The 20,703-nt window shown below is 51.4% G+C and overlaps 5 protein-coding genes across 5 annotated transcripts; 2 read left to right on the top strand and 3 right to left on the bottom strand.

The window, feature by feature from the left end:
- Window positions 1-229: 229 nt before the first annotated feature.
- EDD37DRAFT_623299 (oxidoreductase) lies at window positions 230-1,997 on the bottom strand. Its single transcript, XM_062816102.1, has 7 exons — window positions 1,576-1,997; window positions 1,397-1,524; window positions 1,273-1,343; window positions 1,155-1,222; window positions 1,008-1,100; window positions 584-955; window positions 230-520 (listed from the first exon to the last, which is right to left on the bottom strand). Exons 1-7 carry the CDS (start codon window positions 1,720-1,722, stop codon window positions 320-322), a joined length of 1,080 nt encoding a protein of 359 aa, XP_062673660.1. The 5' UTR covers window positions 1,723-1,997; the 3' UTR covers window positions 230-319.
- Window positions 1,998-2,900: 903 nt separating this feature from the next.
- Window positions 2,901-4,350, top strand: EDD37DRAFT_647430 (dihydropteroate synthase; the record flags this gene model as incomplete). The annotated part of the gene is made up of 2 exons (XM_062817878.1): window positions 2,901-3,298; window positions 3,348-4,350. The coding sequence occupies 2 exons, from the start codon at window positions 2,901-2,903 to the stop codon at window positions 4,348-4,350; spliced, it is 1,401 nt and encodes a 466-aa protein (XP_062673659.1).
- A 518-nt stretch (window positions 4,351-4,868) lies between these two features.
- On the top strand, window positions 4,869-6,346 carry EDD37DRAFT_647429 (major facilitator superfamily domain-containing protein; the record flags this gene model as incomplete). The annotated part of the gene is made up of 2 exons (XM_062817877.1): window positions 4,869-5,324; window positions 5,375-6,346. The coding sequence occupies 2 exons, from the start codon at window positions 4,869-4,871 to the stop codon at window positions 6,344-6,346; spliced, it is 1,428 nt and encodes a 475-aa protein (XP_062673658.1).
- Window positions 6,347-6,868: 522 nt separating this feature from the next.
- EDD37DRAFT_275153 (uncharacterized protein) lies at window positions 6,869-9,470 on the bottom strand. Its single transcript, XM_062811004.1, has one exon. The coding sequence runs from the start codon at window positions 9,161-9,163 to the stop codon at window positions 7,019-7,021; it is 2,145 nt and encodes a 714-aa protein (XP_062673657.1). The 5' UTR covers window positions 9,164-9,470; the 3' UTR covers window positions 6,869-7,018.
- A 5,529-nt stretch (window positions 9,471-14,999) lies between these two features.
- Window positions 15,000-18,861, bottom strand: EDD37DRAFT_647427 (origin recognition complex subunit 4; the record flags this gene model as incomplete). Its single annotated transcript, XM_062817876.1, has 7 exons — window positions 15,000-15,668; window positions 15,733-17,579; window positions 18,037-18,096; window positions 18,151-18,384; window positions 18,432-18,549; window positions 18,613-18,645; window positions 18,697-18,861. The coding sequence occupies 7 exons, from the start codon at window positions 18,859-18,861 to the stop codon at window positions 15,000-15,002; spliced, it is 3,126 nt and encodes a 1,041-aa protein (XP_062673656.1).
- Window positions 18,862-20,703: the final 1,842 nt, after the last annotated feature.

Genomic DNA, 20,703 nt, shown 5'->3' with positions numbered 1-20,703 from the left:
GAGTCCCTTCAAAGAGCATCACAGAGAGCTGGTCAGGCAAATGACACACATCGAAGCCGTTTCTATCCGTGTACCATCCTCGGCTGGCGTCTATGCCGGGATTTGGCTACACAGCAGTCGAATGGTTTGACAATGTGACATGGTGAAATGGTCCACACAGCACGTAGCCGGCGTAAGAAGCACAGCCTAGACTCCGTAGTGAGGAGAAGATCCAAGATTAACTTCGATGTTCAAGCCCAATTGTTTCATTGCATAACACATGTCGTCAATTGTCCTACTTATAACACATTCACATACCGCCTGCACCTGATGACAACCACTATAGCTTGCTCTTGGAAACGATCAGCGAGTTGCCGATCTGCAGAGCCTTGACGGCGTCATTGACAAGCTCGTCGACGATGTCTCGAGCGCTCTTCTTCTCGTTGACCACCGCAGCAGCCTTACCCATCAAGAATGGGCGGGCATTTTCCATGTCCTCGTCTGTCAAGTCATCGCCTTTCTCTTCAAAGTCGTGCTCAACCTGTAACACACAACGTCGTCAGTCACGTTCCGGAAAAGGGTTACGGTCCATGTCAGAACTTACCGGGATAACCCCCTTCGCAGTCAAGGTCTTGATCTCCGCTTGTCTGTTCTCCTCCCAATTGCTGATGTAGGCGTTGTTGCGGACGCGCAGGGGTCGTCCGGTGAAGATGATAGTTCTTACATTGTCGTCGAAACCAGCGGTTCGGACAGCCTCCTGGTGGGCCTTGGGAGCACCGGCTTCATCGGCGAGAATGAAACGTGTGCCGACCCACACACCGGAAGCACCGAGCATCAAGGCGCTTGCGAGCGATTGTCCGCCGAAGATACCTCCGGCCGCGATGCACTGGACGGGCTGACCGGTGAATTTCGACGGAGGGGCATCTGCGCACATTTTCGCGACGGCAGGAATGAGGACGCTGGTGGGAGTGTCACCCTAGCTTGGTGTTAGTAATGAGAGGGAGTTTCTTCGGGATAATAAGCGTTACAGTGTGGCCACCACCTTCTCCCCCTTGTGCGCATATGAGGTCAACGCCCAGTTCGAGGCACTTCTTCGCGTGCTTAACGTGGCCGATCATGTTCTGGATCAGATCAGTCAGTCGTGGACTTCAATTGAGTATGATTGGCTAACACACCATGTAGAGAATTCCATGCTTGTGTAGCTTGTCAACGACTTCTCTAGGAGGCACGCCGACGGCAGAGACTGGTCACTGGTCAGTATTGAGCAGGACTGAAGCCGTGGTCATTGCTCACCAAAGAGCTTGGCGCCTGAGTCGATGATGATATCGACCAATTCACCGAGCTTTCCCTTGGTATAATCGTAGCTTGACACAAGTCAGTCACAGCAATGCGTATGCGAATTGGCTCATGTTCTTACTTCGTCTTTCTCGCGCTACCGCCGACCTGGGGCAGCAGGAGATCAACACCGAAGGGGGCGTTCTGGTCGTTCAGGTAGCCTTTGAGTTCGGCGATTTGCTCTCGCAGCATATCTGGAGTATATCCGACCTTTATGACCCGTCAGCATTGATTGATTTATCCTTCCTGCGCTCGTCTTACACCGCCAATAACACCAAGACCGCCAGCGTTCGTGACTGCGGCAGCCAATTTTGGACCAGCAGCAACATTCATGCCGGCAAGCATGACAGGGTGCTTGATCTTCAGCAGATCGGTCGTGGTTGTTCTGAGCGATTGTGGGGACGCCATCGTGAATATGTTCTTGGGCGAATCGAAGAAGGTTTGAGGATTAGGGTATATGTTGCTTCAGGAGTCGCTGAGGGTGTCGCTGAGAGGATTGGATGATGTGCAAAGTCCAAAGGTGTCAAAAGGGCGATGAGAATGAGAGAAGGAGAAATATAAGAACAGTAATCACAGAGTAGCCGAAACCTGCAGCTGAAGATGGGGCTGTCGAGGAGGTGGTGAACAGGACATGCAACATTTGACAACTTACCTCGGCTCCCCATGATAAATGTCATGTCATGACTAACGGATTATTGGGCTTCTTGGTGACATCAATCTTTTATCCGACCACGCCTTTTGCCAAGTATTGTGTCAGACATGTGGCTTTCCTCTATGCCGATGGATGCATGCCCCAGATCCAGCATCTGCGGCACCCAGACCTAAGTAGATTCGGGAGAACAGATCCACCATCCTGAGTTGATACCTGGGGTGGCATGTCCACTGGCACGTCCGCAACAAGTGCCGGGGGACCGTCGGTTACGACGATCTATGCAGGCAATAATGCTATCTATCTGTTCACTCTTCATGCTTTCGTTCTTCTGTATGCATGCCTGTCAGTAATACCTGGGATCACATACCTACCTAGGTAGTTGCTTGCAGCTTATCCCCATATGGCTGCCATATGGTCCACGTCTGCTTACGCCGACCAGCCGATCAACCCCAGGTCGGCAATGCTGCCACTCTGGGAAGTCCCTGGATTTTTGAGTTGGGCTAAAATTTTATTCTCAGTCCGCCCAGGAGATGAAACCATACGTGCTCACAATTGCATTACAGCCATCCGTGAGCTGAACAGCATTACTTTCTACCCTTCTGCTTTGTGTCTTCTTGTCCAACCGAGGGTGTCTCGATTGTGTAATTGCATGCACGCATGATTGATGATCTGGCCCAGTTTCACGAGAAGCACATGTCGCTCGAATTCGGGCTCTCATCGTGTCCTCATCACAGTCTCAAGTACTCAACGTCGTGCTGCAGGTCAAAGATGGAATCATGACTACGTGCAGAAAAGCCTGAGACCCTCTGTCACCCAGGGAGCCGGACACCTATCTCAAAACCGCGACATTTACTCGCATCTGGCACGGTCTTACCACCTAGTCCAACCTAAACGAAGAGCTTTTTCAACATCGAGAATGAAGGCCTCATCTACCATGTCAGATGTATCCAATAAAGCAGTGGTGGCATTCGGCAGCAATATGGGTGACCGTATTGCAACTATTGAGGCCGCCTTAGCTGCAATGAAGGACAAGAACCTCAACATCCTCAGATTGAGTTCTCTATATGAAACCAAGCCAATGTACTATGACGATCAGGATCCCTTTCTCAATGGCGTCTGTCAGATCGAAACCTCTCTTGAGCCCTTGCAGCTACTGGACGTTCTGCAAAGTATCGAGAACGACCTTGGCCGGAGAAGAGTCATCGATAAGGGGCCCAGAACGATGGACCTTGATATCATACTTTACAATCAAGAACACATCAAGCATCCGCGTCTCGAAGTTCCTCACAAGCTCATGTTGGAGCGTGAATTTGTGCTCCGGCCACTTGCAGAGTAAGTCAACAGCTACAAATGGCAATGATCAAATACTGATTATGTGAAGTATACTACCCTACGAGCATCTTCCTTCCAGCTTTACTCCCACCGCCGCCCATCGCCCGATATATCAATTTCTACAAGCTCTTCCTGAAAAGGACATTTCCATGTCACCTGTCACTGTAATTCACCGGCGAATGCCTCTGATCCGCAGCCATGACTCGGCTCGCAAAACGCACGTGATGGCTATTCTCAACATCACGCCCGACTCATTTTCAGATGGAGGTGTTCACAGCCAGAAGGATCTGAAGACGATAAAGGCAACGGCCAAAAACTTCATTGACGCTGGCGCCGACATCATCGATATTGGTGGTCAAAGCACGCGACCTAGGGCAGACTATCTCAGTGCCGAAGAGGAGCTCAGACGGATACTTCCGGTTGTGCAAGCGATCAGAAGCATGGAAGAAGCTGATGACGTGGCTCTCAGCATCGATACATTCCATTCAAAAGTCGCCCGAGAGACTATTCTTGCAGGTGCTGACATCATCAACGATGTCTCAGCTGGCGTGCATGATAAGGACATGCTCTCAACGGTCGCCGAGCTCGGCAAGACCATCATACTCATGCATATGAGAGGTGACGCCCACACCATGATGAGACTTACCGATTATCCTGGTGGCGTCGTCAAAGGGGTTGCGGAAGAGCTCAGCGAGCGTGTTCAAGCCGCCAGAGCGGCCGGTATCTTTCCATGGCACATAATATTGGACCCAGGATTAGGATTTGCGAAGAACCAACAACAGAACCTCGAGTTACTGAGGAGGCTACGGGAATTGCGAGACAATATCGAATACTCCGCCTGGCTGAAAAACTATCCTTGGTTGACGGGCCCAAGTCGAAAAGGCTTTGTCGGCAAGGTTACCGAAGTACAGGAGGCACCGAAGCGCAGCTATGGCACTGCCGCTGCTGTGACGGCAAGCATTGAAGGAGGTGCTGAGATCGTCCGTATTCACGATGTGAACGAGATGGTCCAGGTCACCAAGATGGCAGATGCAATCTACCGTTCGCCTTGACTGACGGCACGATGGTTGCATGCATTGCTGACCTGATGAACCAACATTACTCACTTGCCGAAAGCACCAAGTTGGGACACGGCAAGCCTACCTATTCATGTGCCATGGGACTGGACGGCCATTTGGATACCAAGTGCTGATTGTCCGACGCTGTATACGACGGACTCCGTAGGGATATTGAGCATCTATGTCCATTGAGCCTGAAGGGCTCCCAAGGTCAACCTGTGCCACCTTTTGTGGAAACAAGCTTAACGGTATCCCCCGATGAACATGTCAAGCCGATAAGGCTGAAGGTTGCTTGGTCTTGGCGGATGTTGATGATTAATGAGGTCATCATCTTCTGGTTCCTGCATCTCACAGACCTCCGAACTTTACACGTGCAGGTACGATCCGATCACTTCTTTTTCGACCGACGACAATCACCCTCTCAGTCACTTGGCCTTGGATCTCTACCTCTGCTCCTTGCATTGTTACTGTTATTCAGACGCACCACATTCGTTTCATGGTACAACAACATCATGTCCTCTAACAAAGTACCCATAGGCCTGAGATGGCGTGCCAGCACATCCTTTATTCTTACCACCGTCGCCGTTGGACTTTTTACCGACCTCTTTCTCTATGGACTCATCGTCCCTGTCCTACCTTTCATGCTTAAAGAGCGTGTCAATCTCCCAGACGAAAAGATCCAATCCTATGTTTCTGGACTTTTGGCTGCCTACGCTGGTGCTAGTGTCATCTTCTCCATACCCATTGGAGTCATTGCGGACAGAGCCAATGCACGCCAACTGCCTTTCCTCTGTGGTCTCGCCGCCCTATTAGGCGCTACAATTATGCTTGCGCTGGGTCAGAGCATCCTTGTGTTAGTCATGGCTCGAATTCTACAAGGCATCAGCGGTGCAATTGTCTGGACCGTGGGTTTGGCAATGGTGCTCGACACTGTCGGTCCAGAAAACCTAGGGAAGGTGATTGGATCAGTAAGCGCATTACTCGGGTCCGGGGTCCGTGCCAGCTAACGCAATGCCAGATCTTCTCCTTTATATCTGTGGGTGAATTGGCAGCACCTGTACTAGGAGGGGTCCTCCACAACAAGACCGGTTATGCTGGGGTGTTTGGCCTGGGGTCGGCTCTTCTTGTGGTCGATTTCATCCTACGAATGCTGATGATCGAGAGGAAAACCGCCGCGAAGTACGACAAATCTTATCAAGGTGCTGGTAATCCCCGCGAACACGGAGTCAGGGAAGAAGAGGGTGAAAATAGGGAAAGCAGCGAAGAAGAACCTCTGTTGCCGAAGAATGAGGAGGAGCATTACCGCATCCCTCACGGCCAAAACAGTTTGCTCCGAAACCTGCCCATTCTCTACTGCTTTTCCAGTCCGCGACTTCTCGTCGCACTTCTCCTGGCTTTCGTCCAAGCAGCCTTACTCGCGACGTTCGACGCCACTATTCCCACGGAAGCAGGATCACTATTCGACTTCGACTCGCTGCAAGCAGGCCTCCTCTTCATCGCACTGGATATTCCCTACCTTCTGCTCGGACCTCTGGCAGGCTGGGCAGTGGACAAGTACGGCACCAAGCCCGCAGCCGTGATCGGCTTTGGATATCTCGTTCCCGCGCTTATTCTTCTCCGGCTGCCAACGGAGCACCTCGTCTCGAGCGCTAAGGGGAACATCATACTATACTCCGCCCTACTCTCTCTCAATGGCATCGGTCTCGCGGTCATCGGGTCTCCAAGCATCGTCGAAGCAAGTGACGTTGTCCAAAAATATGACAAGGCAAATCCCGGCTTATTTGGCGAGAACGGGCCTTATGCACAACTGTACGCCTTCAACTCATTAGTCTTCAGCGCTGGTTTGACTATCGGTCCGTTGATCAGTGGAGGGCTCAGAGATGCCATTGGGTACGGAAACATGAACTTGGTCGTGGCTGGCATCACAGGCATCACGGCTGTTCTATCCTTCTTGTACATTGGGGGCAAGCCGAAGCTACTTCAGGGATAGGATCCTACAGGGGCAGAAAAAGATGAAATGTTTGCCATATCGAAAGTTGCATTGTGATGAGGACAGGCCTCTTTCAGAACGCCAAACTCCTGAGATAGATAGAGACAATCTTCTAAAGACGAGCGGCTATAAATCCCTCAGATGCATTTCTTTATGCATATGGTTCCCTGGTATATGGTTCCCTGGTAGGCACTTGTAGCAATGCTAATTGTTGTCCGCTCTGATCCCATGCACGAATGGCATGCCACAATGGAAACGAAGTAGTGAACGACAGTAGTCTAATCTTCAAAGGCAGCCTACTGAGATTGCTTATGACAAAAAGAGATAACAGGGCGAAATCCCAGAAGTCAAGTGGAAGAGCATGATTGCACATGATTTGAAAATGGTGAGAAGTAGCACTTTGACTCTGCTTGATGCAAGCGGTTATGGTCTTAGATATCAACCCGAAAGTAAATCAACCAAGGTATCTGTGGTGTCCTGGGGAACATATCGAACATCTGTGCCTTTAGGGATCCAGTACACCCATATAACAATGCCTTGCTGCGGTTGTATTACCACCTTTCTCTTGGAATCTCCGAAGCACGCCCATTGATACGCCAATTGGCCGTGAAGTTTGTAGGAAGGAATAATACCACAGACATCTGCGAGAATTCAGCATCATCTGCTCGAACATCAGTTGAACAGAAAGGAACTCTGCTCTCCAGTAACCTCGTAGAGTTCACAAGGCCACCACCATGGCGGAGGAGGTGGCTCTTTCTGGTGTTCAATGCACCAATCTCGCGTGCGCTCCCAGTCAAGCCGCTTCGTACAGTAATCGAGCAGTTCAATAGCCTGTCGAGCTCGGCCGGTTTTGTTAAAGACTTCACATAAGCTGTGAACTGTAGACCAAGTGGATCTCTCATCCAGGCCGCCTAGGAAGCCGCGGCCATACAGGACTTTGAAGAGCTGGGCTTCCGCAGTTTGCAGGTCATCAGTGTGGCGCAACTTGATTTCGGCAAGCCTTTGAAGCAATGTTAGCCGGAACTTTTCCAGGTCTGGTCTTTGGCCGTTGAGGCGATCTAGGGCAGTCTGCAGGTATTCGATCGCCCATCGGAAGTTTTGTGTTTCTTCCAGAGCACGAGAAATCATGACCAAGCCATTGATGGTCACTAGACTGTGGCGACCCATGACCTGCTCACATATAGGTAAGCAACGTCTTAAGAGCGGAATGCCACAATCGTAGTTCCCACGTCGGAGTTGATGCCATGCATAGAAATGCGCAATCACAAGAAAATTTGGATGTCTTTCACCCCAGATGTGTTGAATCTGCTCGTATGCGCGGGGAAGGCAGTTGCCCCAGTAGTTCATGTCACTGTCATTGCCCGTGGTGAAAGCCAACGTATAATGGAACGGGGCTGCAAAAGTGAAGCTTTCGTGCATATTAGGATCCTGGTCGATGATTTCGCAGCTGGCATGCACAAAGCTGGCGAGCTCTTGCATCCTGCAATGTGATCCGAGAACTAATACCATCCAGATAAGGCAAGGATACACCCAAGGATTGTCTTCTTTCAGGCATTGCTTCAACATTTGCATGGCCTGGAATTTGCTTCGGTCGCCAGTGGTTTTGTCGGAGTTGTTCTTGAAGCATTGCGAATAATAGGGTGCAGCCCATCGGCAGGCGTTCATCTTATGGTTGCTTGTGGTCGATTTTGCAGATGTAGAGACGCCATCTGAACAATCGTCTTCGACTTTCATGGAGTCAAGCGCTTCAGAGAAATCGAAGTCCTCGCTCGGCTCGGCTTTGCAATATAGCTTTGAAATCTGCGAGACTGCGGCTCTAGTGTCCAATATTGTTGCCAGAATCTGCGCATTGGCCGAAGAAGCCATATTGACAGCGTCCAGGTTCTTGCATGGCCGAGCTGGGTTTTGATCGTCGACGGCATTTGCAGCTTCAGGAATGCCATAGGGAGCAGGGATTGATCGACAAAGGCTACTACTCGTCTGCCCGTGTCCAGATTTTGTGGTGAGTAACGCGATGGAGCAATTAGTTACTTCCACATTTGGCGGAGCTCCGGCATTCAACGACTCAGTCGGACTCCGGATGGGTTGGGGAGTCTCTGGACTGTCATCGCTGTAGACCGTGCCAGGAGAACTTGGCGATCGTGGAGAACTCTTCTGGCTGCCATCTGAATTCGGCGAGCTGCGAGTCGAGGATCCAGGCGATCTGTGAATTGTGGAAAAGCTGTGGACTGTAGATGCTCGGCCATCGGGGAAATATTCCTGGCTTCCGGTGGACTCGTACAGACTTGGTGCTACGTACTGCTGCCCGAGACCATATCCATCGACAGTGGTGTCGGGGTGAGGACAAGGCTGCGTGACTAAGCCCGGCTGATGTTCTTGGGCAATGGCTTTCCAGTGTATGTTGGCATCGTGCAAGGCCCGTTCAGCAGCTTCAGGAGAAGGTATGGCAAAGGTAGTGCGATCCTTATCACATTTCTTCCGGATCCTGTCGCATTCTTTCTTGACCTTTTTGACAGTAAAGTCCTCTCTGGCTAGTCTCTTCGGCACGTCGAAGACCACGTCAAAGCCCCGATGTGCCAAAGCAATCGTAACGGACAGCATGGCCATGTAATGCTGTGCGGGGGTCTTTTTGCACTCAAACTTCCATTCGCTCAGTCGATTCTTGATCTGCCTCTCAGTGCAGCTGAACTGTGCCTTGTCAAGATACGCCTTGATCTCTCTGCAAGTCTTGTTATCGTCCAAGTACATGCGCCCAATGGCTGCTTTCCATGCCTCCCATTCCTCCCTCGAATGGCATGGAGTTTTTGGGCTGGACATGATGAGTGAGGGTGTGTGCCTGCTGATACAACATAACAAGTCTTGGAGAACGAAGGTTATCGAGATCTCGCTAGTTCATGTACAGTGGCTGCGACCTCAGCGCGTGCTTGATAGCAATCGTGCTATTTCCCAGGAACACGTGGTGCCTCTGGCAAGGAAAAGCAGCACCATCACTCAGGCAGAAACATTCGTAGAGCTGTTGATTCGCTGGAATACCGAGGCGATCAAGAGTGCCTGACCGAGAAGGGCAGCAAGCCAACCAGGACAGGGCGCACCAAGAGAGGATTGATTGGACAGACGTGGAGTCCACTGGTTGGCGGGGAAGGGAGGGAGGAAGAGGCAAGGCGCAGGAGTCTGGCCGACGGCACGTTGGCCATATCTGGCGACCTGTTGAAAATTGTGACCTGTCCCATTTCCGTTGGATGTGCCGAAATCAACGCCTTCCCCAAAGACGCAGTGCAAGCAAGAGGCTAGTTGGACACAGAGGGAAGAGGGGTAGCGCAAGGACCAGGATTGGTTGTAGCAAGAAACATTTAGGTCTGGACAAAAGGAGCAAAGGCTGAACAGGACGTCAGGTCAGGGTGTGGAGCGACCTAATGAAGCTGCTGTGTAACCATGGCCGATGGGAGACAGGATGCGGCGGCGGAGGAGAGGGTGAAGAAAACGGGCCGTCGCGCATGTGAGTGTGGCCAGGTCCGATCAGTACCAACCGCCGACGTCCAACCCATGCTAGGAGGCAACTGCATGACGAGAAGGGTAAAGAAGGTGGCGGTGAGAACAAGCGAGGTTGATACAAGAAGCAGGGATGGGCAGAATCCGGATGAACCAGAGAGAGGAAAGGGCCAGAGATCAACGGTGTGGTGTAGCCCAGTCAACTAAAAGATATCCAGGAAAGGTGAAAGGTGATAAGCTAGTAATATAGGAGTCTATACGGAGTAAGTCGGTCGGATAAATAGACACTGCAGAAGGGCGACTTCCGCTGGAGCGAGCAGACAGGTTTCTACCTCCTCAGGTTGTTCATGACATGGAAGTCTGAACGGGAGTAAAGAAAATACGAGGATAGCAGATTTAAGGACACTCTCGCGTCTTCCACCCAGAAAATTGACTTCCAGGCCAGGCGCCTGGGGTTTCAGTCGGAAAGGAGATAGGTTGGGGGATAGTCACCTCCTTAGCCCCGCCTAAAGAAGGCATGGAGGGTTCACTAACTTAGGCGGTGCCTTAGCTTGCAATCCATCGAACGCCTGTCCCGCGCTCACACATGGTTCCAACCTCATCACGCACATCCTGCAGCTTACACTTACTCTTAAAGTCTTGCCGTTGTGTCCGGCAACTCTTTCTGTGTTACCCAACCCTCGATTCCTTGGTCGACCTCGCAGTATGCAGTCACTGCGAGGGTGGAGGCTAAATCATCCGGTAGGTGATTTGCACGACCATTTGCTCTTCTCGACAAGAAGGTATAGGATTCACCACATCTCACTAGCCCTTGGACCCGACTACCAGACTCTAGGACCGGAACTCAAACCTATCGAGGCTGACTCCTCATTCCTACGTGTCTGGGTTTGGAAATGTATAGGCGATGGAAGTTGCAGATCGACCCGACTTGATACCCCTTAAGGGTATTCCAAAGTCGAATATCGTGCCGGCTGACGATCACGGTACATCGCTCAGGAATGTTTCCACCACATTGGACACAGAAGATCAGATATCAACGGGCATCTGCCAACAAAGTGTCAATGTTAGGATTGCCAGCCTTTCTCCTCCATATGCGGCGCTTGCCAGAATTCCCTCAGCCGGTCCACCTCTTCCATATCCTGTTGATTCAGCCGGGATTGATCTTGCAGCCTGTGCAACCATGACCTCTTCATGACGATCAAGTACAACGTCTCCTAACGCCCAGTCCCAATCCCAATCCTGATGCCCAGGGACCTACTAATTTGCCCACTTCCCTCAATTTTCGCAACTGCCTAGCATGGCCATGGTCGGGCTTGCAGTGAGGCTAGCTGTACCAATTGATGTTCACGGTTCAGCGCGATCAAAATCCGATCAGGGGGAGCAGCAGAAGTTCCATGGCTCGGGAGATTTGGAGGATGTCACTGCCCCAATTATCGAGAGCTAGTTTTCATGAGTTAAGGACCAAATCCATCGACTCAAGTGTGCGCTTTTTGCAGGGAAAGAAGTGTCTGCTTTCACATGGCCTGCTTCAGATTATTCTAAACATGGACTTTTATGGTCATTCTGTGCTTCGATCCACAATCTCAATGCACCAAGCCGTAATCCCATCGTGTCCAATCTTGGTTCATCAGTGACCTGCGTAAACAATTTTCCACGTGCCTGGAAACAAATCGCTATGACACCCCAGGAAGCGGAGGTGGCTCTTGAGGCTTTGGTGGCGGCCTTGGGGGTGGTGGCTTGGGTTCATCCTTGGGTTTGTCCTTGCCACAGCGGCGACGAACTGCCGCTACGTCCTCATGGATCTCACTCTGGTCGCTGGCACAATTCTTCATGCGTAGCCTGCCATTTCCTACCGTCTAGTCAGACCCCAACACTTTGAGGGGTATGGTGTACAATGTTGTCCTTACCTCCACGGGAACCTAGGGCATCGCCACCTCTGATTTCCGGTTGAGCCATGCGGAGGGTTGAGCCTCCAATTGCTGCGAGCGATGGTCAGCGGGCGTGGTTGCACAACTAAAGGTGACAGAGGCAGATGGTGTCCTGCATAAATGTGGTTGCACAGACCTGTGGCCATTGGCCGAAGCCCGTTCTCCATCTACGATAGAACGTCCTTGTCTTAACCTCGCAGGACGACCGCTGTCGCCATCAAAGAAGGTGAATGATTTTGATGAGAATAAATAATTCCTACCTGTGTAGAAGCAGAGAGAGATCGAAGCAAGATCAAAAAGGCTGGGGGAGGGGATGCAAGTGTTAAAATGGAAGCCATGCCTACCATCAGCCATGACGGCCAAAGCTGAGCGTGCCAACCCGTTGCGACTCCTCTCCAATGCGTCTCGATCGCGGACAGGCTGGCTCCTTGTAAAATCTCATAGCTATGCAAGCTGCGTTCCCATGTTTGTGACTGGATTTCCGCTGCATTAGTATTCGCTTGCGGATCTGGACCAAAAGTGTGGTTTAGCAAGTCAGAGGAGATACACGAGCGAACTCGCGCTCTCATAGCCCCAAGTAAGGGCCCACAACCCGTTGGTATTGGTCGCGGAACCGGAAAGAAACTGAAGATTTTGCAGGTAAACCTTGTTGCTCAGCAATGCGGACTCTGAATGCGCGTCGACTGCATGTGCATCCAGCAGTATTCGACATAGGTTAACAGCATCCCCTTTGGACTGTTCTGCACGAAATTAGGCTGAGGTACATAGCTGCCAGAACCAAGCCTTGATGCTCCGAGCGTTGATTGAACGTTGATTGGCGAACGCACCGACGAACGTAGGACCGGAGATGTTCCTGCGGCGCTTTTGTGGAAAGTCACATGAGCCTGTCCATCTGCAGCTCCAGCTTTTCTGACTTGGAACTCAAACCAACGTCTGAGTGAGTAGGGATTTCGTTAAAGCACATATGCTCGCAGGTCGGAAATGACCAGCGGGTTCGCTGGTCAATGTGCGCATAGTTGGCAGTTGTCGGCGTCTTCAGCGAAAGACAAGGCTGAAGCCTGAGAAATGGTTGCCGAGGGATGTTGTCAAGACTTTCAAAAAGGTCAAGCCAGCTTTCAAGAGGTGATGAAGTCTCGAAAGCCATCAGATGGTCGTCCGGATAGGAGGCATGCTCGATATGATAAAACGACCAATTGGGAGGAGTATCTTGCATGATATCACCACAGCTGGTTGAAGCAGATACCCCGTGATCGGCTTGAATCATGCATTGAAAGTGGTAACGGACCTAGTTGCACATGCTGAGGTCTCGGTGGGAACAGTCTTGTGAGCATGGCGACCTGGGGTCCTGAAACCGACCTCGGAATTCTCGTCAAGTACTGTACCTGTCATCGTTGCTGTACTGGGCAGTTTGTATTCCATTGGCCATGCAGCTGGCCAGCAAGTCAAGACCATGCTGCGGTCTAGGCATCTCTTATGGGGAGCGAGAAGGAATGGGAGCTTCATGAGGAAAGAAGACGCAGGAAACAACGGCGGAGGAGAAGAAGGAGGAGAGGATGTGAAGACGAAATAAAGTTGACAGCAGGGCGATCTTAGGGGGGTCGTGTCTACTCGGGACGGAAGGAAGCGACCGACAGGCGCGTGCCAGGTGCAAAGACGGCTGGACTAACTTAACGATGGACTGGTGTGCATCCTGTCACTGTCTTGTATCCACTAACTTACTGCCATGCATGACACCTGCGCAGTCTCTTCCACTTTGCTAACAAACTCGAGCCTGTACGAGGCCTCGGACTATACACACATAGCAACTCGCCGGCTGGTCTGCGAAGGCGGGCACATTCGCTACGGCACTTGTGTGCAGCCTACCCATCGACGATCCACGCCATCATCATCTTCGTCACCCTTGACGTCTTCGTGGCAGCATTACCCACGCCGCATCAGCACAACTTCCACCTCTTGATCCATCACACCGCAGACCGGGCTTGGTCGACAGGGTTTGACGCCGTTGAGGGCCATACTGACTTCACGAGCAGGCTCTCCTGGTAGAATGCAATTACGAGCTGCTGCTGCAGATGATCACGATGCCTACGACCCCGATGCCCAATCGAACGCCCAAAAGTGCCGCCTTCTGTTCTCCTGGCATCCGCCGACGTACATCCGCGACACGCACTAGAAATATTTAGGTCGCAGCAGCATGAAATCACAGGGTCCGACTGGAAAGCATTGGCTGCCCAACATGTGCTTCATTGGCCGTGTCTCCGCGTTTATGCGGTGCGGCGCTTGGATACCAGTCAAAACGACACTACTGTCCCCATGATCACCCTCCATCGTACTCGAGTGGCTGTCTGCAGCTTCATCCAGAGGGTCAGATGGGAGTTCTGGAAATCCTCTTCCTCGGTATGCACAGCAGACCCTTCGAGACGCTTCGACTGCAAGTCGGTCGCATCCGTTCCAGAAGCTGGCGGTGAAGAAATACATCAGAATAGATGAAGAGGCATCTGGAAATTGCTAATGACTACAAGCAATCACGGCGCTCGATGGCCACGTCAAAGGGGAACATTCTCGTGTACCCAGCAGCGAGCCCCAAAACTGAAGCTCAGAAGGCTTCTACAAGCAATGAAAAGGGAGGTAAGGAGAGCCCCGAATGTCCTGCATATACACCGGTCAGTCACCATGAGACGCATGTTAGCTAATGCATGCACCTTCATCCCCATTGACAAGCCATCAAATGCAACCCGTACTGCTGCTTTCTCTCCCGTGATTGACACGTCACAATTAATTACAATTAATCCGATCACTACGACTTTTGCGTGGGCGCTTGCTGTCTCATGTTGGTCAAGCACACCTTCCCGCCTCGCCAACCTGGTTATTCCTCCCGACAAAGGAGAGCCCCTGTGGGATCACTACCCGGAGTGAGTAGACCTGGGCTTTGAAGGCCATTCTGACAACCTCGACTGCCTCTGCTGCCTGTCTCAACACACGTCACAAATCTGACTTCTTCCCTTCAACTCATATGAATCAATGTTCTACGGTGAATGAATGCCGGCAGGGATCATTTTTGCTCCCATATTTCACACTCCTTTGGCTGTGACGGATTTCCAGCAGGCTATTATCTCAATTCTCCTGGTTTGTACACAGCATGGCGGTCGATGTCCTTTCAGAGATGAGCATCAACTATATGCAAAGCTAATAAACTGATAAGGATGCAATGAGTGCCTACCGTCAACGTCACAATGATGCTACACTTCGTTGCACCACTTCGTCAGCACTTCGCCTGCGCCTGCAGCACCCAACCTCTCCCGCACCGCCCATGCAATCTCATCCAAAGCCACGTCTACCCTGAACATCCTCACCCCTATGCTGTCACCACCTAAAGTGTCTTCGCCGAACTTGCTCCCACCTCCAGCAGCAACCGATCTAGAGACAGGCACAATCATCTCCCACTGTGCCAGATCCTCCCATGCCCCCGTTGCCGTACTCTTGCTCCACTGCCTGAACCCGGCACCTGTCAACGCAGCGCCTTGAGATCGAGCAGACAAGGAGGAACGCTGCAGCCTGGAGCGCTTCAGTAACTCTACGTAATGGTTGTAGACAAGGGCGAAGTTTGCAGCCTCGAAATTGTGAATGGTCTCGAGCCGAGCCGCAGCTATCAAAAGTGACAAATGCAGTGTCGGCAGCTGCGGAAGCACAGTGAAGAGAGAAGGTGAAGAATTGGACATTGTTGTCATCCTGACCATGCCTGCGTTTGCGTCGTTATCATTGGCTGTGGTTCGACCATCGGACTCGTCAGAAACAGAGAGTGTGGCGATAGGTATGTACAAGGCGGCAAGGACGTCAGGAATGGACTTGGTGCTGTAGAAGGTCTTCTTGAGCAGGTCTTGAATGTTAGTCTGAGAGAGGAGTTGAGTCTGCGATATCAACAGTCAGTAACGGTGGCCCTCCCTAGACCTGACAGTGTCGCCATGGACTGACCTTTATGGCTGTATTCCACCTCTGCCTCCACTCAAGGTCATCCTTGGTCACGCCGAGAGCCTCCTTGCCATCAATGGGCATGACCAACGTGTTTACAACTGCATCCTCGAACGCTTTCAAGGTCTTCATGCTCGGTAGGTGCAGCCAACGGTGGCTGAAGCGGCTCTTGACACGTTTCTCCAAACAGTCAACCACGTCCATCCTAGTAGAGCAGCCGATCACCGCGATAGGAGCCTTCCTCGCCTGTGCAATGTCGAAAAGATTGTACAGCAGTGTTTGTCTTGGGTGTGTGGTGAACAAATCGAACTCGTCGAGGACGAAGATGACACTTTTAGCAGTCTTGTTGACTTCTTCATTTTGGTCAACATTGTCGAGCATCATCGCGTTCGGGTCTGTGAACTCTTCCGGGTGTGAGAGCAGGCTGAGCAAACTGGCCATCGTGTCGGCGTAGCTGGTCACTTCGCCTGTCTCGTCCTCGGAGACGGCCATTTCGCGACCAAGTTGCCGCCAAATCTCGCGGAGAGCAAGCTTGTCGTCGGTCTGGAAGAAGCCGTTGAGCCGCACAATGTGGAAGTCGTCGCCGTGGGATCTGCTCAGGTCGGCTAGAGCGTGCGAGATGAGCAGCGACTTGCCGCTGCCTCGGGAGCCTAGTAGAAGTAGGGAGTTGGACTCGCCTGCTGCGACTGTCGCTTCGAGAAGGGAGTGCAGGGTGTCGTACTGGGTTTGTAGATTGGAGATGGCAGGGAGGGATTGATTGGTGATGCGGCTGATGATCTCGGTCTTGATCTTGGTGATATGAGCATCTTCTTGTTCGGGTTGTGATGTTTCTTGATTTCCATCTGTCACAGTCGTCTTGGTGTTATTCCAGGAGAGGATGTCGTCCACATCGGGCGCAGGTTCAATCTCAATCTCGTCATCCTCGTCGTGTATATCGTCCAGAAGCAAACCTGTCCCTGCTTTATTGTCCTTTGAGCCGACCTGCCTCTGGGGCAGGGACCCTTTTGACGGAGAATCTGGCGGTTTGTTCGTGTCCTTTGGCTCCTTGCCCTTGCTCTTGCTCTTGCTCGATGTGTTGATATCCTTGAAACCGAGCTGTTCTTCGATCTGCTGCTCATCTGCATCAAATACCACCGATTTTCGCGGGCTCGTGTTCTTTGCGCGGCCATGCCGAGAGGGCGTTAGGATACCTTTGGGTTGAGGTGAGGGTGCAACTGCTCCGTTGTCCTCGCTTACGTTCTTGGTCTGTCTCGGCTTCGGTTGCGATTTCTGCGACGGCTTTGTCTGTGGTTGAGAGGGCTTTTCCAACAGTTCTGGATCGGGTGAGAACCGTCGAGGCGCTCGTCGTGCCCGTCCGCTTGAGCGCCGTTGCTGAGTGGTGTCCTCGTGCTCATCTTCTTCGTCATCACCGGCTTCATCGATTACTTCCGGAGCAGCAGCCGACTCTAAAGCCTTTTCTACGTTTCCCGTCTCATTCGCCTTTGCACTTTTCCGTGGCTGCCTTCCGTTATTGGTAGTAGATGTAGCATCTGCACTGGTCTCCAATGCTCGGTCTGTAGGCCTTCTCTTTCTGATGCTGCTGCTTCTTGACGCAGTCTTTGCCGCTTCGGTGTCTTCCCTTCTGTCGGTCGTATCTTCTCCGAATCTGACTGCTTGTTCTGCTGCAGTATTTCGATTCTCGGTGCTGTTTTGTGCAACGCCGAGGGTGGTATCTTCTTCGTCTGCAGTGTTTACGGTCCTCCGTCTTGTTGCGTAGGTCCCAGTTCTCCTTCGCTTTGAGGGTGGTTCGAAGGCATCCATGTAGGCCAACAGAGTCAGTAATGTCACCTCAACACGAGCTTCATACAGTGCTATTGGTCTCAGCCCGCTCAGTGGTCTTAGGCTGGCGAGGCTTTCAATGTCAATGCAAGCACTTTACGCGACGCGTCGGCAAACTTTCCCTCCGAAAACCGCGTCTGTTTCTGTTTCCGGAAAAGGTGGCATCGTCTGACATGAAGTACATGGACGATATATGTTCAACGTCGAGCAAGTTCGCAGAGGCGCGTGCCATCACTCCGACCCAGTAGACTTGTATACTAGAGCTGACGCCTTCCACCTGATAGAAACTAACACTATCTCGGTGTGGGCTAAGGACTCTCGGATAACAACAAAGAGGGGAAGCTCTTAGACTCTCTTCAAAGCCCACTCGCTTCCTGTTCACACCCTTCTGCACGGGTCTAATCTAACAACTGGTGAAGTAAGCAGCTTTTCGTGATCGGGATCAATGGACGATCATGCATCCGCAAGCCATGGAGTCCTGACACCCACATCCGGCACCTGGCTCTGGTGCGGTTCCAGCATCTTTGACAGCAACAACCACCCATGGATCTTGACAGAGAAGTTAGTGTCGTACTGCGGTCGAAGTTGTGAAGGGGTCCTTACAGTCATAGTCTTCACACATTTTCATGCAGAGAATATCCCATTTCCGCGACTCAATGCTCTTGATGTTGGACAGATTATCGGTGTTTGGTGTGCAATCTCGAAGAATCATTGCATCCCAGGGATGCAGTGCACAGGTGTGGGCTGGACCTTTGAATATGCGGATGTTGGCAGGACGTGTCGAGAGGTAACCCCAGTTGAATCCCGAACCAGGAGTTCCCGAGATATTGACATTGACTGCAAGTGGTCAAAAGGATGCTCGATATCGGTGTGAGTTTACTTACCAGTCACAGAAGCCCAATGGATAGCTGGCGAAGTGGTGATGCCGTAGCCATACAGGTGTCCTCCCGCAGAGCGCACCAACTCTTTGCACGTTTCGTCGTTTTCGACGGTCCAGTTTGTCTGATGGAATAGTAAGTGAGCGCTAGATGAAAGGAGGCGAACGGTGTGTGATGTCAAACGCACCATGTCGAACTTCTCTCCAGCTTTCATGTGATACTACATGACAGGAGTTAGATAAGAAGCTGGTGGGAACTTCCTTCAACTCACGATCTTGCGAAGATAGCTTCCTCGGTTGTAATCCAGAAAGGATACACTCTCTGCATCAAGCAAATCCTTGTCCCTTTTCTCAATTGGTCCTTCACCCAGCCAATCACCGGGCTTCATTCTCAACAGACAACGCGCATGGGTGGCTTTTGAGTATAGCTGGGTCATCGTGATGAATAGAATGATGTTGGAGTAAGACGTGGTAAGGTGTGAAGAGAAGATGAAGTAATGGATCTTGAAAGGAGGATATTTTGCGACAGTTGGTCACGGTGGTCACCAGAGTCAGCAATGAGTCTGGCAGACGATACGGTGTGGATGTCTCGAAGGATATGATGTGAAGTTGAATTGATTGATTGATTGTGGATTTGACCTTGAAAGAGTTTGATGGATTGTGAACTGGACTTAGGGAGTTTCTCTGGGCGGTGAATCGCAAAACGCAGGCAGAAACGCATCTGCATTTGGCCAACGTTTGCACATTTGAATTGACTCAGTCTCTGCGAAACACCCGTGGATGCAAAGACGGAATTTGCATGAAAACAAGCTGCCATTCGGTTTCACGGTGACCATCTGTTCGTTCTCTCGGCCAGTGACCAATGCCTCTCCGGCTCATCTTTGGCTTCTCAAACAGCTTCTCTTGCTTGTTGTTACCAGTATGTCCAGGGAAGTTCAGCCAGTGACTTGATCCAAGTTCATACGTACATTGAGATGAGCCATGAAACAGGTACCTACCTTGAATTGTGTGACGAATTCCCATCCTGACTTGCAACTTACTCTTACTCTTCCTGAGACGCTTGCTCAACCTCAACATCCGAGACATTGACCCTGCAAACCTCATCCGATCCAGCACAGAGTCGACGGCATGTTCAGAATATGGTCGTCGCCGATCATCCAAGGTCTCTTTCTTTTCATTGACGTGGTCCTTGCCGTCGTTGTCATGGCCACACCATGCTTACTTGCCGAGATCCTGTCGGATGGCAGTATTAGGGCCGATACAAGCGAGAGGACGACTAATATAGCACAATATTTCTGTTCCAAGGCTGAAGATTGCTGTATGAAGGAGTAGCAAGATCCACAACGCCGAGTCCTGACTTCTCCAAAAGGGTTTTCCGGCCATCAATCACTGTGTGCAATTAAAGCAAGCGATGACTAAGCCAACACTGACCCTGGCGACGCTGCTGCTGTGGCTCCTGCTCGATGTAAATTGCAGCCGCAGCTGGACTTCAGCCGCACCCAGAGAAGGTAAGACTTCACCGCCAACGCGAGTAATGCCCGAAACGACTTCCTGAATCACTCGGGTCCGGTGCCTTACATAAAGGTTGGCATTCAGGAGGACCTAATCGGACACATCCCAACCTACCTCCGACCATGAGCTGCATCTTCTTCTGAAGGTGTTGTCCGGTTGATGCACGACGCAGCTCGCCACAATGAAGAGCATGGCAAGAACAGTTGAGTGTGACGATTCAGCTATCTGCTGGAAGCCTACGAGCAGGGGTGTCTCGTGTTGTTTCTCCAAAATATTGCGGTGACAGCTAATTGATTCTGAGACTTTTGTTCCAAAGTTCTTCATATGACTGAGAAGTCTGTCAGTGGAGTTTTATGGCTTTCGCAATGGCTTGCGTGGAGATGCGATGTGTACAACAAATGCCTCGCGTAAATGTGGTCGACTTACAGGGCGCTCTCTTATTGTCTGGGCCTTTTGTGCTCCTTTCCTCCTTTTCGGATGGTCAAGGGTCTGGAGCACTGGCGTCACGAGTCCTTCCCCTCGAAGCTGGGGCAATCGCAAGCCACTTAAATGGAGCGAGCTAAAGACTCTGCTGCCCACGACCTGTTTCAAGTGAGCCTGGTCGACTCAGCTTGATTAATGTTGTTGCCACCGAAATTAATCCTTACACCCTCATACTAATTGTGGCAGAAAACGAGTAAGGCTCCAAGTAAGAGCCACGCCTCAAGCCACCAAATCGACCATTATGGGGGCTCGCCATAGTCGAAAACTCTGGTCGCACTGCAAAT

This window comes from Exophiala viscosa (genome assembly GCF_022695815.1).
Source record: "Exophiala viscosa unplaced genomic scaffold EDD37scaffold_2, whole genome shotgun sequence".
NCBI lineage: Eukaryota > Fungi > Ascomycota > Eurotiomycetes > Chaetothyriales > Herpotrichiellaceae > Exophiala > Exophiala viscosa.
This window is presented reverse-complemented; position numbering and strand designations above follow the sequence as displayed.

Excerpts from the sequence above, each read along its gene's own strand:
- EDD37DRAFT_275153 (XM_062811004.1), bottom strand. The coding sequence starts at position 9,163 with ATGTCCAGCCCAAAAACTCCATGCCATTCGAGGGAGGAATGGGAGGCA.
- EDD37DRAFT_623299 (XM_062816102.1), bottom strand. The coding sequence starts at position 1,722 with ATGGCGTCCCCACAATCGCTCAGAACAACCACGACCGATCTGCTGAAG. Across the intron at positions 1,525-1,575 it reads GTCTTGGTGTTATTGGCGGT|GTCGGATATACTCCAGATAT; the intron begins GTAAGACGAGCG and ends CGGGTCATAAAG. Across the intron at positions 1,101-1,154 it reads AGCATGGAATTCTCTACATG|AACATGATCGGCCACGTTAA; the intron begins GTGTGTTAGCCA and ends GATCTGATCCAG.